We start from the raw sequence: 18,638 nt of genomic DNA, 5'->3' as shown, positions 1-18,638 counted from the left end.
CATGTACTCCTGTCAGGATATAGTGAAAGTTTCAGTAAATACGACATGATAATGAACATTTTCTGAAAGTTAGTACTGCAGCCTTAAAGTTCCATTCAATTTATTGTAGAACAGAATTTCCATTGAGACAACATTGACAACAGCAACACCCTGACTAACCCTAATAAATGAAGTCCTCAGTGTGAAGCTGCGGCTGTGTTGAATCTCATGAAGGTGTGTGTCACATGACATACCTTATATTGTTACAACTGTACTGCTGTCTGTTGAGTGAATATCTGTTGATAAACTGGTGGATACATGAGCTGTCTGACCTATGCCACCACTTTTAGAGTCTGTAGTTTAACGATATGAGTTCATAGATTATTTCATTATATTTTTAATTTATCAGTTTTAATCCTGGTTCAACCATGTAAAGCACTTTGTAACTTTGTTTTTTAAAGTACTGTATTCATGAAGTTTATTATGAAAGCTGCAGTCGGTCATTTTTATAAAAATAACTTTTTGTCATATTTAGCATTTGCAAGAATCCACCGGGCTCAAACAAAAACAACCAATCACACTCAAGAAAGACGGTTGATTGTTGAGTCTCATTCCTGGGTTGTCAAATACCGATGCTGGGAATGAGAGATCTTTCTATAACCTTTTCACAGCAGCTATGTTGACATGAAATAGTAGGGTAAACACATGTATTACCAATGATACTTATTGAGGTTCTGTTCTACTCAGGTCAAACAGAGTCAACGTGCTGTTACTGTGCATGTGGGCTCACTGGAAAGTGCTAGTGCTGTCTAAGAATGTACATTTATTTATCACTTTAGCCAAAGTTAACTAGAAGACACACAGTTTCCTTTAATATTCAAAGCCAATTAATGTGCTGGTTCAGTCATGCATGCTTCTATGCAAAGAATACATTTATACTATCTGAATATGTTTTAAAATGACATTAAAACTGAAGTAATATTTATACTAGGCTGTAATACTATATATTATTTCAGTTTGAGGGAGGAGGAAAATCTGTAGTAGAAAGTTCAGCCTCTTTTATTCTATAATAATATCTATATATCAAAATATTATGTGTGTAACTAAGAAAGTGTGGCTAGAGGTAGATACGGAGCTTATAGATCTATTGGTCAATCTCAATTCAATTCATTTAGCAACACAATGACACAAATAATGGATACCAGTTATACAGATATATAAGTGAATACACACACAGTATACAATAACAATATGATAAAAATAAACAAACAAATAAATAAAAGATTACTATAAAACATTCCAGGGGTCACCATAAATAAATAAACACAGTCTCACAGTTTTAACAGCTTTTTTGTTGTTATCCTGAAGTTGTTAATAGTTCAATTCCTCTTCAAAACAAAGTGAGGTTTCACTTTAGCACATTTACATTGTGATAAATGAATGTAGTGTTGATCCTTATAAAGTTTGTAACTAAGTTAAAAATAATATCCCAGATAAATCTTAAGATATGTTGCCACGATTTCCGAGTTGCCGTGAACCTAACGCAGAACTGGTTGTCGGAAAGCGGTTTCAACTGACGTAACGCATCCTATAAATTGCTTTGCAGCAGGAGACGAGTTCCTTTTAGCTCGGTAGTCTGTCGTGTTGGGAGGCTGACGGAGAGAACACGGACAGAACACGGACATTGGGTAAATATAACCGCTATAAAGTGACTGAATATGTGCCGGACTGTCTGCTGAGTCAGCCTAGAGACATACATTGGTGAAGTAACGTTAGCTGCGCTTTTATTGGACACTTACAGCGTGACGTACTTACATTGTGGGAACCACGTTGTCTTCGTTTAGCATCAAGCTAGCTGCCAGCTAGCTTGAGTTAAAATGAGTAACGATTTCCTTAAATATTTAAATAAAATATGAGTGCACTAGTTCATGTTGAGTTGTTCCGGTTGTAGTTAACGCTGCAGTAGGTACATTTTATATTTGTTTAAACTTTCCCTATATCCTGACAGTAGAACCTGAGACAGATAATGTATGAAACCATCAGCGTCCTCTGGCTCCTCCTAGTGCTCATAATGGGATTAGCAAGAGTCCACCGGCCCGAACAAAAACAACCAATCAGAGCAGAGAAAGATAGAACGACACTTTGGGTTGGAAGCCTACATAGTTGAGTCTCATTCCCAGAGGCCCAGAGTGTTGTGTTTACGTGCCGCAATCGAGACTCTATCACTTTGACTCTGATCCCAATAGTAACGCTATTAGAGCGCTAGAATGAGCCTGGGGAACATCACTTTTTTTTTTTTTTTTTTAGATTATCTGTCTCATGTACTCAGGATATAGTGAAGTTTCAGCAAATATGATTTTATTTTTAGAAAATATTACCTACTGCAGCTTTAATCAAGTTAACTGGTTAAACAGGTTGTCAAATATGTGAGCTAATGTAGTAGACCTCATTCTCCATGATCATTCATGATTATTCAGTGCCACAGTGCAGACTAGTCAGTGGGATTGTTCCTGTGCAGTGGGGCTGATCCCAGAACAGCGGTGGCTATATAATGTCAGGTTTTGCTTTCACCTCTGCACTGCTGGTTGCTGAACGGTGCCAATGAGGCCTGGCACATTCACCCTCTGTATGCATGAGTTACCCTGAGAATGTGTAGCTCCTCAGCGGGTTACGCATCAATTAATGGGAACTTTTCAACATGGAACCCTCCTCTCTTTGCAGAATGACCTTGTTGCTGAAAGTGATGGGGAGACAGTCTCCTACAGTTTGTGCTTCCCCCTCTGGGACATGAGGTTAGTATTGGTCCTGGCCATATTGGGACTTTGATAATGTGCAGCCTTACAATGTTGGCACAGTATGAGCTCTGGTCCTGTTAGGTGGGCCCTAGAGCTCATACAGTGCACAGAGCAACTCATTCTCTTGCAACCCACTGCTGTTGAATCAGCAGCAGTGTTACTAATGGGAATTGACAGCTGTTACATTTTGCCAACTTGTTTCTGTTTCAGTGGCAGTAAATTAAAACTGTTTGTGTCTGCCAGGTGCTGGAGAAGACCTTAGGCCAGCTGGGTGAGTTATAGTACAGTGTACACTTACTGTTGACCAGGTGTTATGATGATTGGCGTAATATGTTCAACTGCTCTGAAGTGTGATTGACAGCTGCCTCTCTGAACAGCACACTGCTGATAACTGATGCTATTGCTTCTGGAAACACATTCTCACCTTCAACATGCCTTCTGCAGGTCTGCTCACTGTCCTGGCTTTCAGCACTGATGAAACCACATAATGTAAGTACACAGAGCGTGCACTGACATCACCACCACCACCGAGTGGCAAAACAAACCAACAGGTAGCTCTTATAAATGAACACATGCGGTATCAGGACGAAAACAAGCGTACTGTAACTAAGAGCCACCAGAATCACAGTGCTCTAACTAGGAACTGATGACAGCACTGTACGGTATCTGCAGCCAGTTGCTTCATCAGCTGGTTAGTTCATAAGTCAGTGCTAGACCAACTCAACATCTGGCATCGTTGGTCTCCATGCTGCCTGTGCTTGGAGTCCTGGTATATCTGTTGAAACATTTGATCATGTGCTTATACTTAACATACCCGACTGCTAAATGACTATACCATGGAGCAGTGTCAATCTTTGAATCTTTTTTATTTTTTTTTAAGCGCAAAGAACATTCTGGATATCTGCAATAGAATTCTTCAGAAAACTAATTTGGCATTGTGACTAGTAGAAATGCAGTTTCAGACATTTCAATTTATGACTAGAAACGATGCAACTGCAGCATTAATGAAAGCATCCCTGCACCAATAACTGCATGTGCTGCTCCTGCTCCTCTGCAATCAGCTGTGTCATGCTCTCCTACCTAATTCCTCCAGGGTTCTCCTGCATGGACATACAGCCTCGGTGGCGCAGGCTTCAGCAGAGATCAACAACAGAAGGTGAGTGAACCGACGTCGTTGGAAGGCTGGATACGCTGAGGTCTATCCCGACAGACCTTTCACTGTAGGGTCATGTCGTTGGAAATGCCTCGGATAGTAACTCTGTAGTCTCGCTTTACCCACATGTTCCCTGCCATGAGCCTTGTGGGATATTACTGCAGTACACATTTATTATTAAAGACGTGTCAGCCACAGGGACCCTGCTCTTCTGCTGGGGAATAGACAGGTTGACATATACCAGAGTCCACGTGGAGCCACAGTCTGTGTGCTTTACAAGTGTTTGGATAAAAGGGTGGTCTTGATAAAGATGAACTGAAGATGTTAGTTTATGCTGTACAAGTGGGCAACAACATATCAGTAAGATTGTTTTGTCTGTTGGGAGATGTGTTGGCATTTTACTCAGTGTCCTTTTGTCTTTAGGGTCCCAGTGACAGCAGGAACATGAGACACTAATGAACAGTGGTAAGTGGATTTGTCTCTGCAATCTCACTATCTGTCCAATGATTGGATGTACACCACGACAGCACTGTACGGTATCTGCAGCCAGTTGCTTCATCAGCTGGTTAGTTCATAAGTCAGTGCTAGACCAACTCAACATCTGGCATCGTTGGTCTCCATGCTGCCTGTGCTTGGAGTCCTGGTATATCTGTTGAAACACTCAGTCTGTGAAGCAGTCCATTTTAAATGCGCTGTTGGGTCCACATCAGCAGTTTCAGTTGGTTTTGGTAGACTGCTGTCCACACACCTGCTTTTACTGAGTGACAACAAGGCAGTGACTAGTTTGTAACTAAATCGCTACTGAAGTAGTTAGTCTAGGACAAGTGGCTTATCAGTGGTGGAGGCTGCAATGGCTGAAATGATGCTGTGTGGCAGAAACTGCTGTTAACTCATCAGTGAGTATAATTCTGTGACCATGATTTACACTACCGTAGGGGCATGTAACTATTGAGTTGTTGGAGTTAAGTTATCTGTGATGCAGCGCTTTTATTTTAGTAATGTGTGTAAATTACAACTTTAACTTAACTTTAAACTATCAAACTGCATGTGCTCACAGTAAACACATTCCTCTTTAATCCTGATGGTTGTTCCTCCAGGGTTCTCCTGCATGGACATACAGCCTCGGTGGCGCAGGCTTCAGCAGAGATCAACAACAGAAGGTGAGTGAACTGACGTCGTTGGAAGGCTGGATACGCTGAGGTCTATCCCGACAGACCTTTCACTGTAGGGTCATGTCGTTGGAAATGCCTCAGATAGTAACTCTGTAGTCTCGCTTTACCCACATGTTCCCTGCCATGAGCCTTGTGGGATATTACTGCAGTACACATGAGCAGTGGAGTGCCAGTCGTCTGTCGGGTTTAGTAGTAGCTATTGCCATGTGTAAAGATGGCTGATATGACGGCTTAGTTTCTGTACAGTGGGGAAAAAGTGGAGACCTCCATCTTGTTGATGGTGGTAGCAGTGAGGTAGTTGAGGTAGAAGTTAACTTTCTGCTTCCTTGTCTTTGAAATTCATAGCTCACATTTTAATGAGTTGGAGAAAACTGGAATGAATCCTATTTGCTTTAGAAATCTAATTTTAAAAACTAGTATTGTAACTTTTCACATTGCACACCAGCCTTACTTATTGCAACTTCCAGATAGTCTTGTTTTTGTCTTAGTGTATGTCACATGATCACGTCCCCCTATGTAGCATATAGGTTGCAATAAACAAACTGGAATGTACTACACCTGAGCTTTTGCAAAGACGACCCAAAATGAGACTGAGAAGAGAATCAGGATGTGTTTGTATAACAACCTTTTCTTCTTCAGAATGGTGACCCCATCCCAGAGATGCAAACTGAGGCGTTCAGCAGCCTGTCACTGTAAGTAATGTCCGTCTGCTGTAGTGTTAGGGTTGGTCATATACCAAGGCTTTCGGGATTCTCAGTTCCTGACTTGCTGTGGAATTGACCAGAAAACAAACCATCTCAGTGGGCTTACGTAGTGGGCTTCTGTGCTGCCTGCTGATTAAAGACCTGCTGGGAACATGACCTGCCATCACTGCTCTGCCAGTTTCTTTTGTTAATGTTACATTTGGTAGTCTGTCACTGTCACAGGCATTCACCTCGGACAGGACAACCCTTGAGTGTAACAGCTGAATTTGCTTCCTTTGTTTTCAGACCCATGAGTGAGCAGCTGAGAGCGCGCTGTCTGTGCTGGGATCTGTTCTAAATGCAGCTGTATCTTCTACAATGTACTCAATAAATAAAAACTCCATAACTACACAACGCTCTTCACTTTTGTCTCTCCTAATATCTAAGCAAATCTGATCAAATGTGTTAAAGCTGCAGCTTAAAGTTGTCATATTTACTGAAACTGTTGGTATGAGTCTCTTAACCTTTTTGTAACAAGGTAATTAAAACTACCTTTTATCATCCTTATGAATACGATCAGAAGGGTGCTGAAATACTCGGAATACTCACTAAAGATTACCTTTATTCTCTCTACTGGATTACTGAAGAAGGCTACAGCTAGTTCTGAACGCTGCTGAACTAAAATTGGGAAAATAGATCACGTCCTCTGCTGAAGACACTGCGCTGTATCTTTTAAGAATTGATTATAAAGTTATTTTACTTGCTTGTCAGGCTTTAATGAGCTTGCTCCTCCATACATCAGACTCTTTATGTTCCAGCCAGATCACTGAGGTCCTCCACCACTTTTCACTGTTCCTCATGTGCCCCGTAAAAGCACTGGTGAGAGTGCCTTGTCTAAACTGGAACTCACTGCCTCTGGATACTGGAACAGCAAACACTCAGTAACTTTAAAAGGAAATGAAAGCCCTCTCCTCTTAATCTGGCAGTAGTGTTACAGCCTTAGTTTTTAGTCTTCAATCACTGGTTTCTACATTAGTCCTCTCCCTGGTGTTTATTTTAATATGGATGTTTTTAATGTTTTACATTTTATTAATTTTTAGCCTTCAATGAGTGGTTTCAGTTTGAAGCCCTCTGGGCTGCATGTTTGTATGGAGGGTGTAATATAAATAAAGCAGCATTTTGCTGGTAAGTCTGGTAAATATTTGGATCTCATCTATTTTGGAATTACTCAAATTGATTTGCATTAAGGCTAAGATAGGAATGGTAAATGATCCAAAACATGACACCATACAAGTCTATTGCAGTGGTTCTCAACTGGTTTCACTTTGGCACCCACATTTTCCACAGTCAGTCATTTGCTACATAATTTTCTAGAATTTAAAAAAGGTAATTCATAGTGTCATTAGTTTAACCATTTGTGTCTGCAACTGAAAATCTGAATTTCAATGAAAAGTTTGTTTTTCTTCTCACTATATTTAGTCTTAGGGCACATGGGACTACTGTTTTTTCCTAAAATGGTAGAAAATGAGAATAAGCAATAAAAAGTGAGGGGTTTTCATCATTTTTGTATTATCTATCTATATCAATAAAGGTTGCACAAACAAAATACAAATTTAACAAATTAGCTGTATCTCAAACTACAAGGAGCACAATAAAGTATTGGAGGTCTATGGACTCATAACAAGTTGAATATCAAAGATATGCACACGTATAGAGTAAAAATAGTATGGAAAACATTTAATAAAATGTTGGTGACTTTCCTGACCAGTGATTTCTCATGTGATCCAAACATGTAAAAGTTGTACTGTTAGATACTTGCCCAAAGTATGTCAGTATCAAATGTCAAGACCAACCAGAACAAATGTTATGGCATATTTCCATATCATACCAAATATAGTATTTTGGCACAAATGTGTTAAACATAAAATGTACACACATTTCCATGTAAACAGGGTGCTGTTAGTTTCTGCAATCAGAGCACATTACTCTGATAATCAACTGCATCTCAACTGCGTGCTGCTGATATGAATATGAACATAACTGTTTACACACAAAATAAGTATGTTGTACAAAATGGGCTCTTAACAGAGACATTTATAGAATCAGACATCAGTTAGCTAACCATTTCACATTCATTTTTTTGACCACCCGCACGTCTGGTGAGGATGGCCATACCCACCACTGAGGTCACCAAGGTCCAGACCTCTGTATTTTTTCCAAGGGGTATACAATAAAAGCCTGGAAATAATTACCACAAAATATATTTCCTTTGATGCTTTGCCCCCAGCAAGGTCAGTTATTTTACCTCCATATTTGTAAAAGCCTACATACAGCATTACTGCTGAGGTACTCCTTAATGCCCAAAGAAAACAGCACTGAAAATGTCCTTAAAATTAGGGTTATGTTGTGTTCAGGGTTGTGGCCCACCGCTTGCTTTATCTGAAATGCTCCCAGGGTGATGGCACATCACATTTCCAAGTAAAACAGTAGGAGCATATTTCCTCCACTAGGGGGCAGTATGTTTATACTAGCATGCAGACTTGCCCCTGTTGAGTTGAGGTTTCATGTCCTTTAAAGGAGATGTCTTAAATTGGAGGTTCTTTTCTGATTTGATGGCACAACAGATTGTCCCCACACAGACCTTTCCATCCCAATGTGTGATATAAAATGCTGACATTTTGAAATCTTTTGTGTATGAGTACTTGTCCTCTGTCCATCTATATGCTCAGTATGTAGTGATATGCATGACCCTGTGGCGCTCACAATGCATTGGTGTGTATGGTACAGCACCCACCCCGAGCTCTTCCATTGGTCTGAGAAAACTGCTTCTTGTCCAAGCCTTAGCAGCAACAGTGGGCTATGCATCCGAGCTGAAACCTGCACCTGTCTCACTCACTGCTCTGACTGACTGTTGTTCACTGGCTTCTAAGCAACTCACTCCAACATTTCCTCTATAAACTGAAACCACATGGCAGCTAACTATTACCACCTGATTACACAAGCATCTTTGTCTTCTTTACACTTTCTTTAAAGTCATGTGCTCTGTTTAAATTATAGGAAGTGCAGCATCAGACAGGGACAGAACATTCTCAGTAACAGCCTCTGTTCTCAGTGAAGAAGCAAGCTGCCAACTTTTGACAACCACCCTTCACTTCTTTCTTTCCTGTCTTCAGGACATTCATGGACATATTATGAGACAATGGACCCTTGGGTACAGACATGTAATAGGTTCCCCGCCCCACATATCAAGATTGAAATGAGGCAGCCATGTTGTTTGTGGTCATCCTGTGTCTCTTGGTCACATTTTGAGGGTGAACCAGAACTCTCAGAGACACAAAACCACTTAGAGATGTTGTTTGTGTTCGCTCTGTGTCTCTGTAGTTGTTTTGTGTCTCTTTGAGGTCATTTGACATCTTTTCATCATGATTTTATAAATATTAACTTCACACAAACATTATTGACCATGAAGACTGTATTTGGCTAGGGTATTCCTTTAAAGATTTTATGGTGGGAAATTCTCCGGATGGTATGATATCATCTTTAGAGTGTTTTAATTTAAAGAGTGGGTGAAAGTTCACAGAAGGGAGCAATGTGATATCATCAGATCCCAAAACAGCTTCTTGTCCAAGCCTTAGCAGCAACAGTCGGCTATGCAGGTCACATGACACCATGTATGTGTTGTGTCACGTGACCTGCAAAAGAAACAGCTAGGAGGTAAAGTAAACATTTTGAATATTAGCTACAATATTTCTATTGAAAACCCACGTGTTTGTGTTATTGGTGGTCAGTCAGCCAGGCGGAGCCACAGATGGACTGATGTTCATGTCCTCTGGACCAGAACAGACTCTGGAATGAATGAGGTTGCATACTGGAACATTGCATCCAGTCCTCAAGACAACAACAGGAGTTCTACTAACTGTGACTGTTACTGTGACAACACTGTCATTTCAAAATCCTCTGCATGTGTTTGTTGCAATCCCTCAATCCTGATGTACAAGGCATGGACAAAATAACACAAATGGCTGTGCAATGCATTCTAATACATTAGCCCTGCAATACACACTGCCTTTGCAAAACTGAAAATGGTCAGCTGACACATATACAACATACACTGATCAGCTGTAACATTGTTACAATGTTACTGTGTTCTGACCCCTTTCTATCAGAACCAGCATTAACTGTTTCAGCAGTTTGAGCTACAGTAGCTCGTCTGTTGGATCGGACCACACGGGTCAGCCTTCTCTCCCCACCTGCATCAATGAGCCTTGGCCCCCCCCCCATGACCCTTTCTCCGGTTCTTTTCCTTCCTTGGAGCACTTCTGATAGGTACTGACCTCTGCAGACCGGGAACACCCCACAAGAGCTGCAGGTTTGGAGATGCTCTGACCCAGTCGTCTAGCCATCACAATGTGGCCCTTGTCAAAGTCTCTCAAATCCTCGCACTGCCCATTGTTCCTGCTTCTAACACATCAACTCTGAGGACAAAATGTTCACTTGCTGCCTGATATATCCCCCCCCACTGAAAGGAGCCATGATAACCAGATAATCAGTGTTATTCACTTCACCTGTCAGTGCTCACAATATTATTGCTGATCAGTGTGTATATACACACATGCAGCCAGTCACCTTGAATTATTGCTACTTTTTGCATGGCTGTATATACTGTTCATCATATATATGTATCTTTTATCGTGCACCCAAAAAATCTCAGCCAGGTGTAAGTCTGGAGTGGATCATGCATTTGGTTGTGTGTATCTGTCCACAGTTAATCTTGCATGCTACTGGACCCATCAGCCTTATATTTTTTGTGAACATTTATGACTGTATGCTCATGGAACTCTTGTTGTTGTGGTGATTCACAATGTTTGTAAAAACCTATTTTATTGCCCTATATGCCCTGTTTTATATTGCCACTGACTACTGACTTTTGTTGGCATTTTCACTTTGAAACTGACATTTTACATTGCTGGTGTTTTGGAATTGTCTGAGGTTTATCCCCATATAGCCTGTCTACTCTTGACAATGTAACCTGCATATTACCTCCCCTTCATTTCAGAATCAGACTCAGAATCAGAATCAGATTTTTTGCCAGGTAGGTTTTTACACATACGAGGAATTTGTCTTGGTGCAATGGTGCTTTAAATATACAATCACACAAAAATATATAATATATAAATCAAACACAAGAATAAAGTACTTAAAATATAAAATAAATAAAGATAAGAAAGATAAGAAATGATAAGAAGACTGTACAGAAGACGGGAGTGCATTAATGTAATGATGTAATTTCACTACTTTGATGCAAACACGCTTGATACACAGCCTGCACTGCGCCCCCTGTTCATGTCAGCTGATAGTGTGCTTCAGTGGTGCATATTCCCAGAGAAATTTTCAATTAAATTAGCACACACAGTTGACACACAGTGAGCCTGGAGCTTTCTGGCTTCCTGTAGTTAAGATTCCTGCCTCAGCCATTTGGGAAACCAGCCTTGCAATACAGGAAGTGTGGTGTTCATATCGAGAAGGTGGATGGCATGTAATTGTTTGCCTTTAAAGGTCCTGTGTGTAACATTTAGGAGGATCTATTGGCAGAAATTCAATATAATATATATAAGTTTTTCATTAGTGTATAATCCCTGGAAAAAAGGAGTTCGGTCTAGACCTGCTCTATTTGAAAAGTGTCCTGAGATAACTTTTGTTATGAATTGGCGCTATACAAATAAAATTTAAATTGAATTGAACTGAATTGAACTGAATACAGGAAATGTTGTTTTTGTAACCTTAGAATGAGCTGTTTGAGCAGGTCCTTTTCTACAGAGTCTGCCAGGTTGGACCGGCATGTTTCCACTTTATTGTATTTTTTTTTTTTTCTATTCGATGTTTTCATTATATTTTTATTTTATTATATTCTATTGTATTTGTATTCTCTTTGCACTACACTCCCCCTGTGCTGCTGTGCCAATTCTGAATTTCTTCTACAGGGGATAATAAAGGAACAAGAAGGATAATGAAGTCATATTATTATCCAGTAGCTCCGTTATGGACAATTTCCTCTTCCATTTGCACTGTTTTAATTTAAATGTTATTTTTAATTTGAATGTATGTCTAATGTATGTTTGTATGCTGCTACTGGATGCTTGAATTTCCCTCGGGATAAATAAAGTATCTATCTATCTATCTATCTATCTATCTATCTATCTCTCTAACCCAACACTGGCTCTAGTTAGGGCCATTCAGGTCTTTCGCGTTTTACAGCCACCGTAGGTTTTTCCCTCACGCTTGGAAAGGGAGGGTGAACCGAGGGGGTCACAATCTGCTACTACACTGCTAGATACCACTAAATCCTACACTGGACCTTTAGCACCAACTTTCACATCCCATATAATACTAGCCATATTGTGAAACGCAGCTGAGGTCATGAATGAACTGTCAGGCTCACCTCTGAGGTCAACATGGATGTGAAGTCCAGGAGGTGCTCAGAATCAGAGGTTTAACTACTGAGAATACTCAACCTGCTTATGTGGACTGCATAGATATATATTTATACTGACTATATGTCGCCTGGGGCTTCTAAGCATACGTCAAAACTGCCGCCATCTTGGAGCGGGGATCTGAAACGCCAAATTAGTTTTCCCGCATTCAGATCAGCTCTAAAAATGCCGGACTGTTGTGCTGCTTATAGATGTTCGAACAAAAGAAATGAAAAAACCAAACAGCAAGGGATAATATTTCACAGGTGATGATGTGTTTTATGATATTGAATGTTACGAAAGTATATTTCTGGTGATGAAATTATATTGTTTCAGTCTCATGTTTCAGTATATATCTATGGTTGGTTTGGTGACGTTTTGAAAATAAAAGCACGACCGTCAAAAAGGTACTGCATGAAATATTGAGCTGTGAAGCCTTTAGGTCTGATTTTTTTTAGATTGTCATTAGATATGAGTATAATACAGGTGTAAAAGCAAATACACATACTATTAAGTGAAAAAAAAAAACATACACCTACTAGTACTAGACTTACATTTTGAAGTAGATCATAATAAAATCAAAAGCTTACATTGTCTCTGGACTCGATCATAAATACATGTCTGTCAGTTGGAACAAACTAAAAAACTAAAAAATCGTTCGAGATTTTGAAGATTTATGGTGATCTTACTTTTGTTAGATCTTTGCCTAGATTGACGCTAATGCATTAAAGGGGGGTGGATCCCCGCTGCAAGATGGCGTCTCTATTGACGCATTCGTTCCAATGAACAGCAGTAGTCAAGGCGACATCTAAAGGTCTATGATGTGGACTGTATGATACAGTCAAAAAGCTCCAGAACGTGGTAGGGAGAGGAGCTTGTGTTGTGGTTGTGATTGTTTAATCCACTGCTTTTTCCAAGGAATCAACTGTTAAGCTTGACACTTTTATCATATAACCTTGACCTTAAGTATTCTTAATCAAATAGATATGATTGGTTCAATTGAAACATGCCTTAACTACACATTACTTATCGTGAGTGGAGTACCATAATGAAAAATATTGGCAGTGAATGATTTCCAGGAACAATCCAGCATTCTGTCTAATATGCTGAATACAAATGCAATCTTCCCACAACATATGAAAAACTCTTGGGGCAGTGGCTCCCAAACTAGGGGTCTGGACCCCCACTAAGGGTCACCAAAGCTTTATGGAGGGTCACCAGGCCTTCTTAAATTTTAAGAATCAAATGCTAGAAAACACAGTAGGCCCTATATCTCTTCATTTGGTTAACTTCTGTGAAGAAATGTAAATGTAAAGTAAATTGTATAACAGAACAATGGCCAAGCATCAGGAACAAGAAAACACTGAATTTGTCAAAAAAGAAGCCTATAAAGTCTGTATAATTGTTATTATAAAAATACGAAAAGAAATCTGCTCAAAATTCATCCAAATCACCAGTTTTACTCAAACTTCCTGCACTTTTGAATATAATATGAAATATTTATCAAATATGTCACTGGGTCAGGGGTTGTCAGTCTACCGAATGATTGAAGAAAAAGGTTGGGAACCACAGTTTTAGGGGATTAGGTTGGCTAATATATTAGGCTAATAGTGAGTCAGAGTTGGGTGAATAATTGATAAATGTAATAAAATGTACACATAGCAAATAAAACTGTGGCCCTACCTAGACATTGTTTTGGAGGTTTATGTGTCTCTAACAGAGGTTCAAGTCTGACCGGGGACCCTACTGTCATCTTTCTACTGAGAAATCTCTAATAATGGCATAAAGAGGACCATAATATTTCTTATACATTTTCATACAGTAGCCAACACTGCCATTTTTTAGATATTATTTATAATTGTTATATTCAATCTTTTGTATGTATTTGTGGTATTGTCCAGCCCAAGCCAGGGGACACCAGGTAGGTTTCCAGTATCAGTGTCTGTAACTATTAAACACTTCAAGTGTAATGACTCATGATATATCATATCCACTAACCCTTCCCTGTTTTCCGTCTGTTTACTACAAATGTACTGCTCTCTGTCTCCACCTTCAACTTCCTGTGCTCACATCTGCTGAGCACGCTCTACATTCTCGCAGCCATGCGGTGTCCACGCGTCTCTTTCGGGCGCCGATTGGCTAGAGCCGACACAAACAAAGATTTTCCACCAATAGGAGCGCTGTGCACGCGCTGAGCCACGCTGTTCATCCTGGCTCCTCATGCCCAGCCGACGCTCGTCATATAAAAGCAGCACTGTTCTCTTTGTTTACAGCAGACGAAAAGTGGAAGCTATCGCTTCCTCAAACGAGCAATCGCTCCTCAGCGGTTTAATCAACCAGATCTAAACGTTACACATTCAGGTCTTTTTTACCTTTCTATCGGATATCCATAATAAGCAGTCATGGTGGCTATGACGAAGAGAGTCAAATCCTTCCAGATTGTCTTTACGGACCCCAGCAAGACTTTCTACTGCGGCGGGGACAAGGTGTCCGGCAGGGTGGAAGTGGAGGTGAATGAGGCGACGCGTGTGTCCGCAGTGAGGGTTCTGGGTCTGGGCTGCGCCAAAGTGGAGTACGCTAAAGGCAAGCAGCGGTGCCGACAGGAGGCCGAGTACCTCCGATATGAGGAGGTTCTGCGACTGGACGAGCAGCCCACAGGTACGGACACTGACTTTGTCACATTATCTTCCTCTGCCAACTTTATCTTTTGTAACAACTTAGCACGGCTTTGGTACTGTCAGTAGAATGAGTTGCTAGTGTGGTGTTGTAATGGAAGCTCATTACTCTGAGTCTGAGGAATGACAGTGCTCTCTCAGAATGGAACTTCCCTGTTAGAGCAGACTGGAGGGAGTCTCCTACAGTTGATTTATTGCTGTCAGTGGCATCCAGCCTCACAACAGACTGCAGTCAAACCTACCCCAGGCAACTTCTGTTACTTAACATTGCATATTTACTTTCCTCTTTTCAGACTCCGATGGGTCAGTCGTCTTGAGGCCTGGCAACAAATATGAGTACACTTTTGGATTTGAGCTCCCGCAGCAAGGGTAAGGCAGCATCTATTTACTTAATAACATTACTTGCTCTTTGGTTTTCCATTGTATTTCCATAGAATACTTTTGGTTTTAATTCTTCTCACACGTGTTCTTGCAGGCAGTTGGTGTCATCGTACAAGGGGAAGTTCGGCTATGTTCATTACTATGTGAAGGCAATGCTGGAGAGGCCGCAGCAGCCCACCCTCGAGTGCAAGAAACCCTTCGAGGTGGAGGAGCCCCTGGATGTCAACACCCCAGACCTTCTGGTGAGTTCACTGACACTCAACAGCAAGCCTTAAAGCTCAATACGTGCTGGAGTTCGACGTAAGTCTAACCTTCCTGTGTCCCCTCAGTCTCCCACAGGCGGCATGAAGGAGAAGAAAGTCACCTGCATGTTCATCCCAGACGGCCAGGTATCGCTGAATGCGAAGATTGACCGCCGCGGCTTCTGTGAAGGCGAAGACATCTGCATCAATGCAAAGTTTGAGAATACCTGCTCCCGTATTGTGGTGCCCAAGGCCGCCATCATTGCAAAACACACCTATCAGGCCAACGGGCGCACCAAGGTCTTCCGTCAGAAGCTGTCCTCAGTGCGTGGGAACCATATTATCTCTGGCATGTGCGACGCCTGGCAGGGAAAGAGCATCAGGGTGCCAAAGATCAAACCATCCATGCTGGGCTGTAACATCATCCGCGTGGAGTACGCTCTGATGGTAAGCCTCCAGTTGTGTAGCCAGAGATTTATGACTGTTTTAAGAATTGAACATCAGTGTTAATGTCTCATGCCCATGATCCTCTCTGCCAGATTTACATCCACATTCCTGGAAGCGAGAAGCTGATCCTGGAGCTGCCTCTGGTCATCGGGACTGCTGGTCTGGGCAGCCGCAGCAACAGTGTGAGCAGCCAGGAGGGTTCAGTCAGCAACGCCTCCCAGAGCTGGGTGTCCCTCAGGATGCCCTCCGAGCCCCCAAGCTACTGCGACATCACCCGCGACTGCCGCCTGGACCAGCCCCTCACACCGCTCCTGGATGACTTTGATGCAGATGACAGCCCAATCTTCATGAACGTCCCAGCCTTCACGTTCCCGCCACCTCCTGCATACACTGAGGTAGGCGTCTCAACCCAGGACAAGTTAATATGAAAATAATCTTGTCTTATTAAGTGGAAATCTAATAAAACTATAATTTCTTTCAGACTGAGGAGGAGTACAACGGCAACGCCCGCATGCTGCCGGTCTGCTGAAGTCCAGCAGGGATTCTAGAACTGTGGTCCAGCTCTCAGGGACCATTCGTTTAGGCACTTAAAAAGGAGCAGAAGGTCCAAACTCCAGAGGAGATGTGTTGGATGGAGAAGTAAAGCCAGGACTGTGGAGATGGACAGAAAGAGCTTTCCTGTTCTATCACTGTGCTTCATCACCTGCTCTGATCCTGAGTCTTCCTCCCAGTGCTCTTCAGGTCTCGGACCTTGAGGTCGAGCCACAGAGCCTGTGGTGCGATACATTTCCGAATAAGCTGTCCCTTTTCCGGAGACCCAAACTGTCAGGGCCTCACTGTCCATTCACAGCCACTTTATATGACTTTGTTACTGGGGCCAAGCATTGTACGAGTCAGCCCCCCAGGCCTGCTTTGACATCTTAGCTTTTTTTGGGGTTCGTCTATTCCTCATGATGCTGTGTCATTCCAGTCAAACCCTGTATTTTAAAGGGAACTCACTAGAGGAACCATCCATTTAGTCCACTTTATGTTGCTATAAGTTGTCAGGAATGTGGTTGCCTTTGAGAATTACTGCATGTAGAATAACCTTCCTTTGATGCTAACAGAACTTTGTGCAGCATCCAGATTTTCGTATGTACCAGTGTTTGAGAAAAATGTGTTTTATTCCTTGGTTTTATTGCACTTTTTCATTGATGCATTTTGCTCTAGTACTGCCTACAAGAGTTTCTGTCTCTGTTTTGTTTGAACAATGTTTTGCTATGTGACGAGTGACTTTTCTGTTGGTGAAACACTCCGAACACGTTGGAACCTCGCATTGGATTTCCGATTCCCACTTTTGAGTGATTGGCTGAAATAAGGGCCAAACACGATTCATACACAATCTGATATAATGGAACGCGCCTTATGTGAGGATAATCATTGTGTCTGATCTGATGACGTTTCACTGTGAGCGCTCCACCGTGGCGGTTCCACAACTTCTGTTCTTTCAGGGCGTAAAGAAAATCACTGTTAAAGACTGATTTGTGAGAAAGTGTGCTTGCATTGCAACTTTGATACTTATAACGAGTATTTTTTGTATGAAACCCTATGGGTTAGTTGTTTTTTATTAAAGAAATGTTGATAATATCCAGTGTGTCTGCTTTTTCCTTTCTGGTTCAGCCTATGGGAGCAGCTTACTGAATGGAAGGTTTTCATTTTCAATTGTACTTTTCAGGGTTCCCTACGAGGTTATTATAGTTGAGTAAAACGAAGAAGTGTGAAAAGATATTTTGAAAAACATTGAAACTAAACATATTTAAATTGAGAAATCTAATGAAAAATATAATCACTGCGTTCCCTACTTGTGACTGTCAATACTCAGATGTTTGAAAAAGCTACCAAGTGTGGTTGGAACCAGCGTTATTATGAATGATTAGAATAACAATGTTTAGTGCTTAGCGGTTTCAGTTTTTATTGTTATAATAGTAATAATATTTTGACAGGTATTACAACACAGACACATTTGAACAAATTGAGAGACTAAAACTAAAGACATTCCCTTTATATTTTGTATTTATTTTCAAGCACACAATATTGTCTAGTTTTTATCTTCGTTTCAGTTAGCTGTGGCGCAGAGGCAGAGCGGGTCGTCCCCCTAATCGGGAGGTTCAATCCCCGGCTCCTGGTTGCTGATCATCAGTGTGTGAATGTGCATGAATGCATTAGTTTCTGTTCGATGGACTTTGCCATCACTGAGTGAATGTGTGTGAAAGGGTGAATGTGGCACGTAGTGTAAAAGTGCTTTGAGTGGTCGGAAGACTAGAAAGGAGCTATACAAGTACAGGTCCATTTACCATTTAACTAAATTGTTCTTTCACCCCTAGGTTTGGTTAAGTTTTAGTGAACTATAATAACCGTGGTCGGAACTCAGGAGAAAACGCTGACATGGTTGTTGCTGCGGCTGTAAACATCCTGCCCATGTTAACAGCGGTGAGGAGGAAGCAAGATGGCCCACTCGTACTGCCATGCACTATATATAGTTCACTTATATTGTTATATATCAGATTTATGCATGCCAGGCCGCTTCCTCTGGGCCAGCTTGTGGGACACATTATACTGTCCCCCTAATAAGTGTTTTGACCCTGCTGATTGAGGAATTAAC

General features: G+C 41.3%; 1 protein-coding gene, 1 long non-coding RNA gene and 5 other non-coding genes across 7 annotated transcripts; all 7 read left to right on the top strand.

Moving 5' to 3' along the window:
- The first annotated feature begins 1,557 nt into the window (after positions 1-1,557).
- Positions 1,558-6,196, top strand: LOC127358126 (uncharacterized). Its single transcript, XR_007882342.1, has 9 exons — positions 1,558-1,667; positions 2,701-2,771; positions 3,018-3,045; positions 3,219-3,263; positions 3,868-3,930; positions 4,351-4,392; positions 5,025-5,087; positions 5,739-5,791; positions 6,089-6,196. It is a non-coding gene; the product is annotated as an uncharacterized LOC127358126 (long non-coding RNA).
- LOC127358510 (small nucleolar RNA Z40) lies at positions 3,081-3,153 on the top strand. The gene has a single exon (XR_007882444.1). It is a non-coding gene; the product is annotated as a small nucleolar RNA Z40 (small nucleolar RNA).
- Positions 3,426-3,563, top strand: LOC127358513 (small nucleolar RNA SNORA8). The gene has a single exon (XR_007882447.1). It is a non-coding gene; the product is annotated as a small nucleolar RNA SNORA8 (small nucleolar RNA).
- Positions 3,965-4,098, top strand: LOC127358521 (small nucleolar RNA SNORA18). Its single transcript, XR_007882455.1, has one exon. It is a non-coding gene; the product is annotated as a small nucleolar RNA SNORA18 (small nucleolar RNA).
- Positions 4,453-4,590, top strand: LOC127358514 (small nucleolar RNA SNORA8). The gene has a single exon (XR_007882448.1). It is a non-coding gene; the product is annotated as a small nucleolar RNA SNORA8 (small nucleolar RNA).
- Positions 5,122-5,255, top strand: LOC127358520 (small nucleolar RNA SNORA18). The gene has a single exon (XR_007882454.1). It is a non-coding gene; the product is annotated as a small nucleolar RNA SNORA18 (small nucleolar RNA).
- Positions 6,197-14,512: 8,316 nt separating the features above from the next.
- LOC127358040 (thioredoxin-interacting protein-like) lies at positions 14,513-17,623 on the top strand. Its single transcript, XM_051390907.1, has 6 exons — positions 14,513-14,910; positions 15,221-15,296; positions 15,403-15,550; positions 15,638-15,997; positions 16,090-16,392; positions 16,479-17,623. The coding sequence occupies exons 1-6, from the start codon at positions 14,655-14,657 to the stop codon at positions 16,524-16,526; spliced, it is 1,191 nt and encodes a 396-aa protein (XP_051246867.1). The 5' UTR covers positions 14,513-14,654; the 3' UTR covers positions 16,527-17,623.
- Positions 17,624-18,638: the final 1,015 nt, after the last annotated feature.

This window comes from Dicentrarchus labrax, unplaced genomic scaffold, assembly GCF_905237075.1.
Source record: "Dicentrarchus labrax unplaced genomic scaffold, dlabrax2021, whole genome shotgun sequence".
Classification (NCBI taxonomy): Eukaryota; Metazoa; Chordata; class Actinopteri; family Moronidae; genus Dicentrarchus; species Dicentrarchus labrax.
Note: the sequence above shows the minus strand (reverse complement) of the source record. Positions and strands in the feature narration are given on the sequence as shown.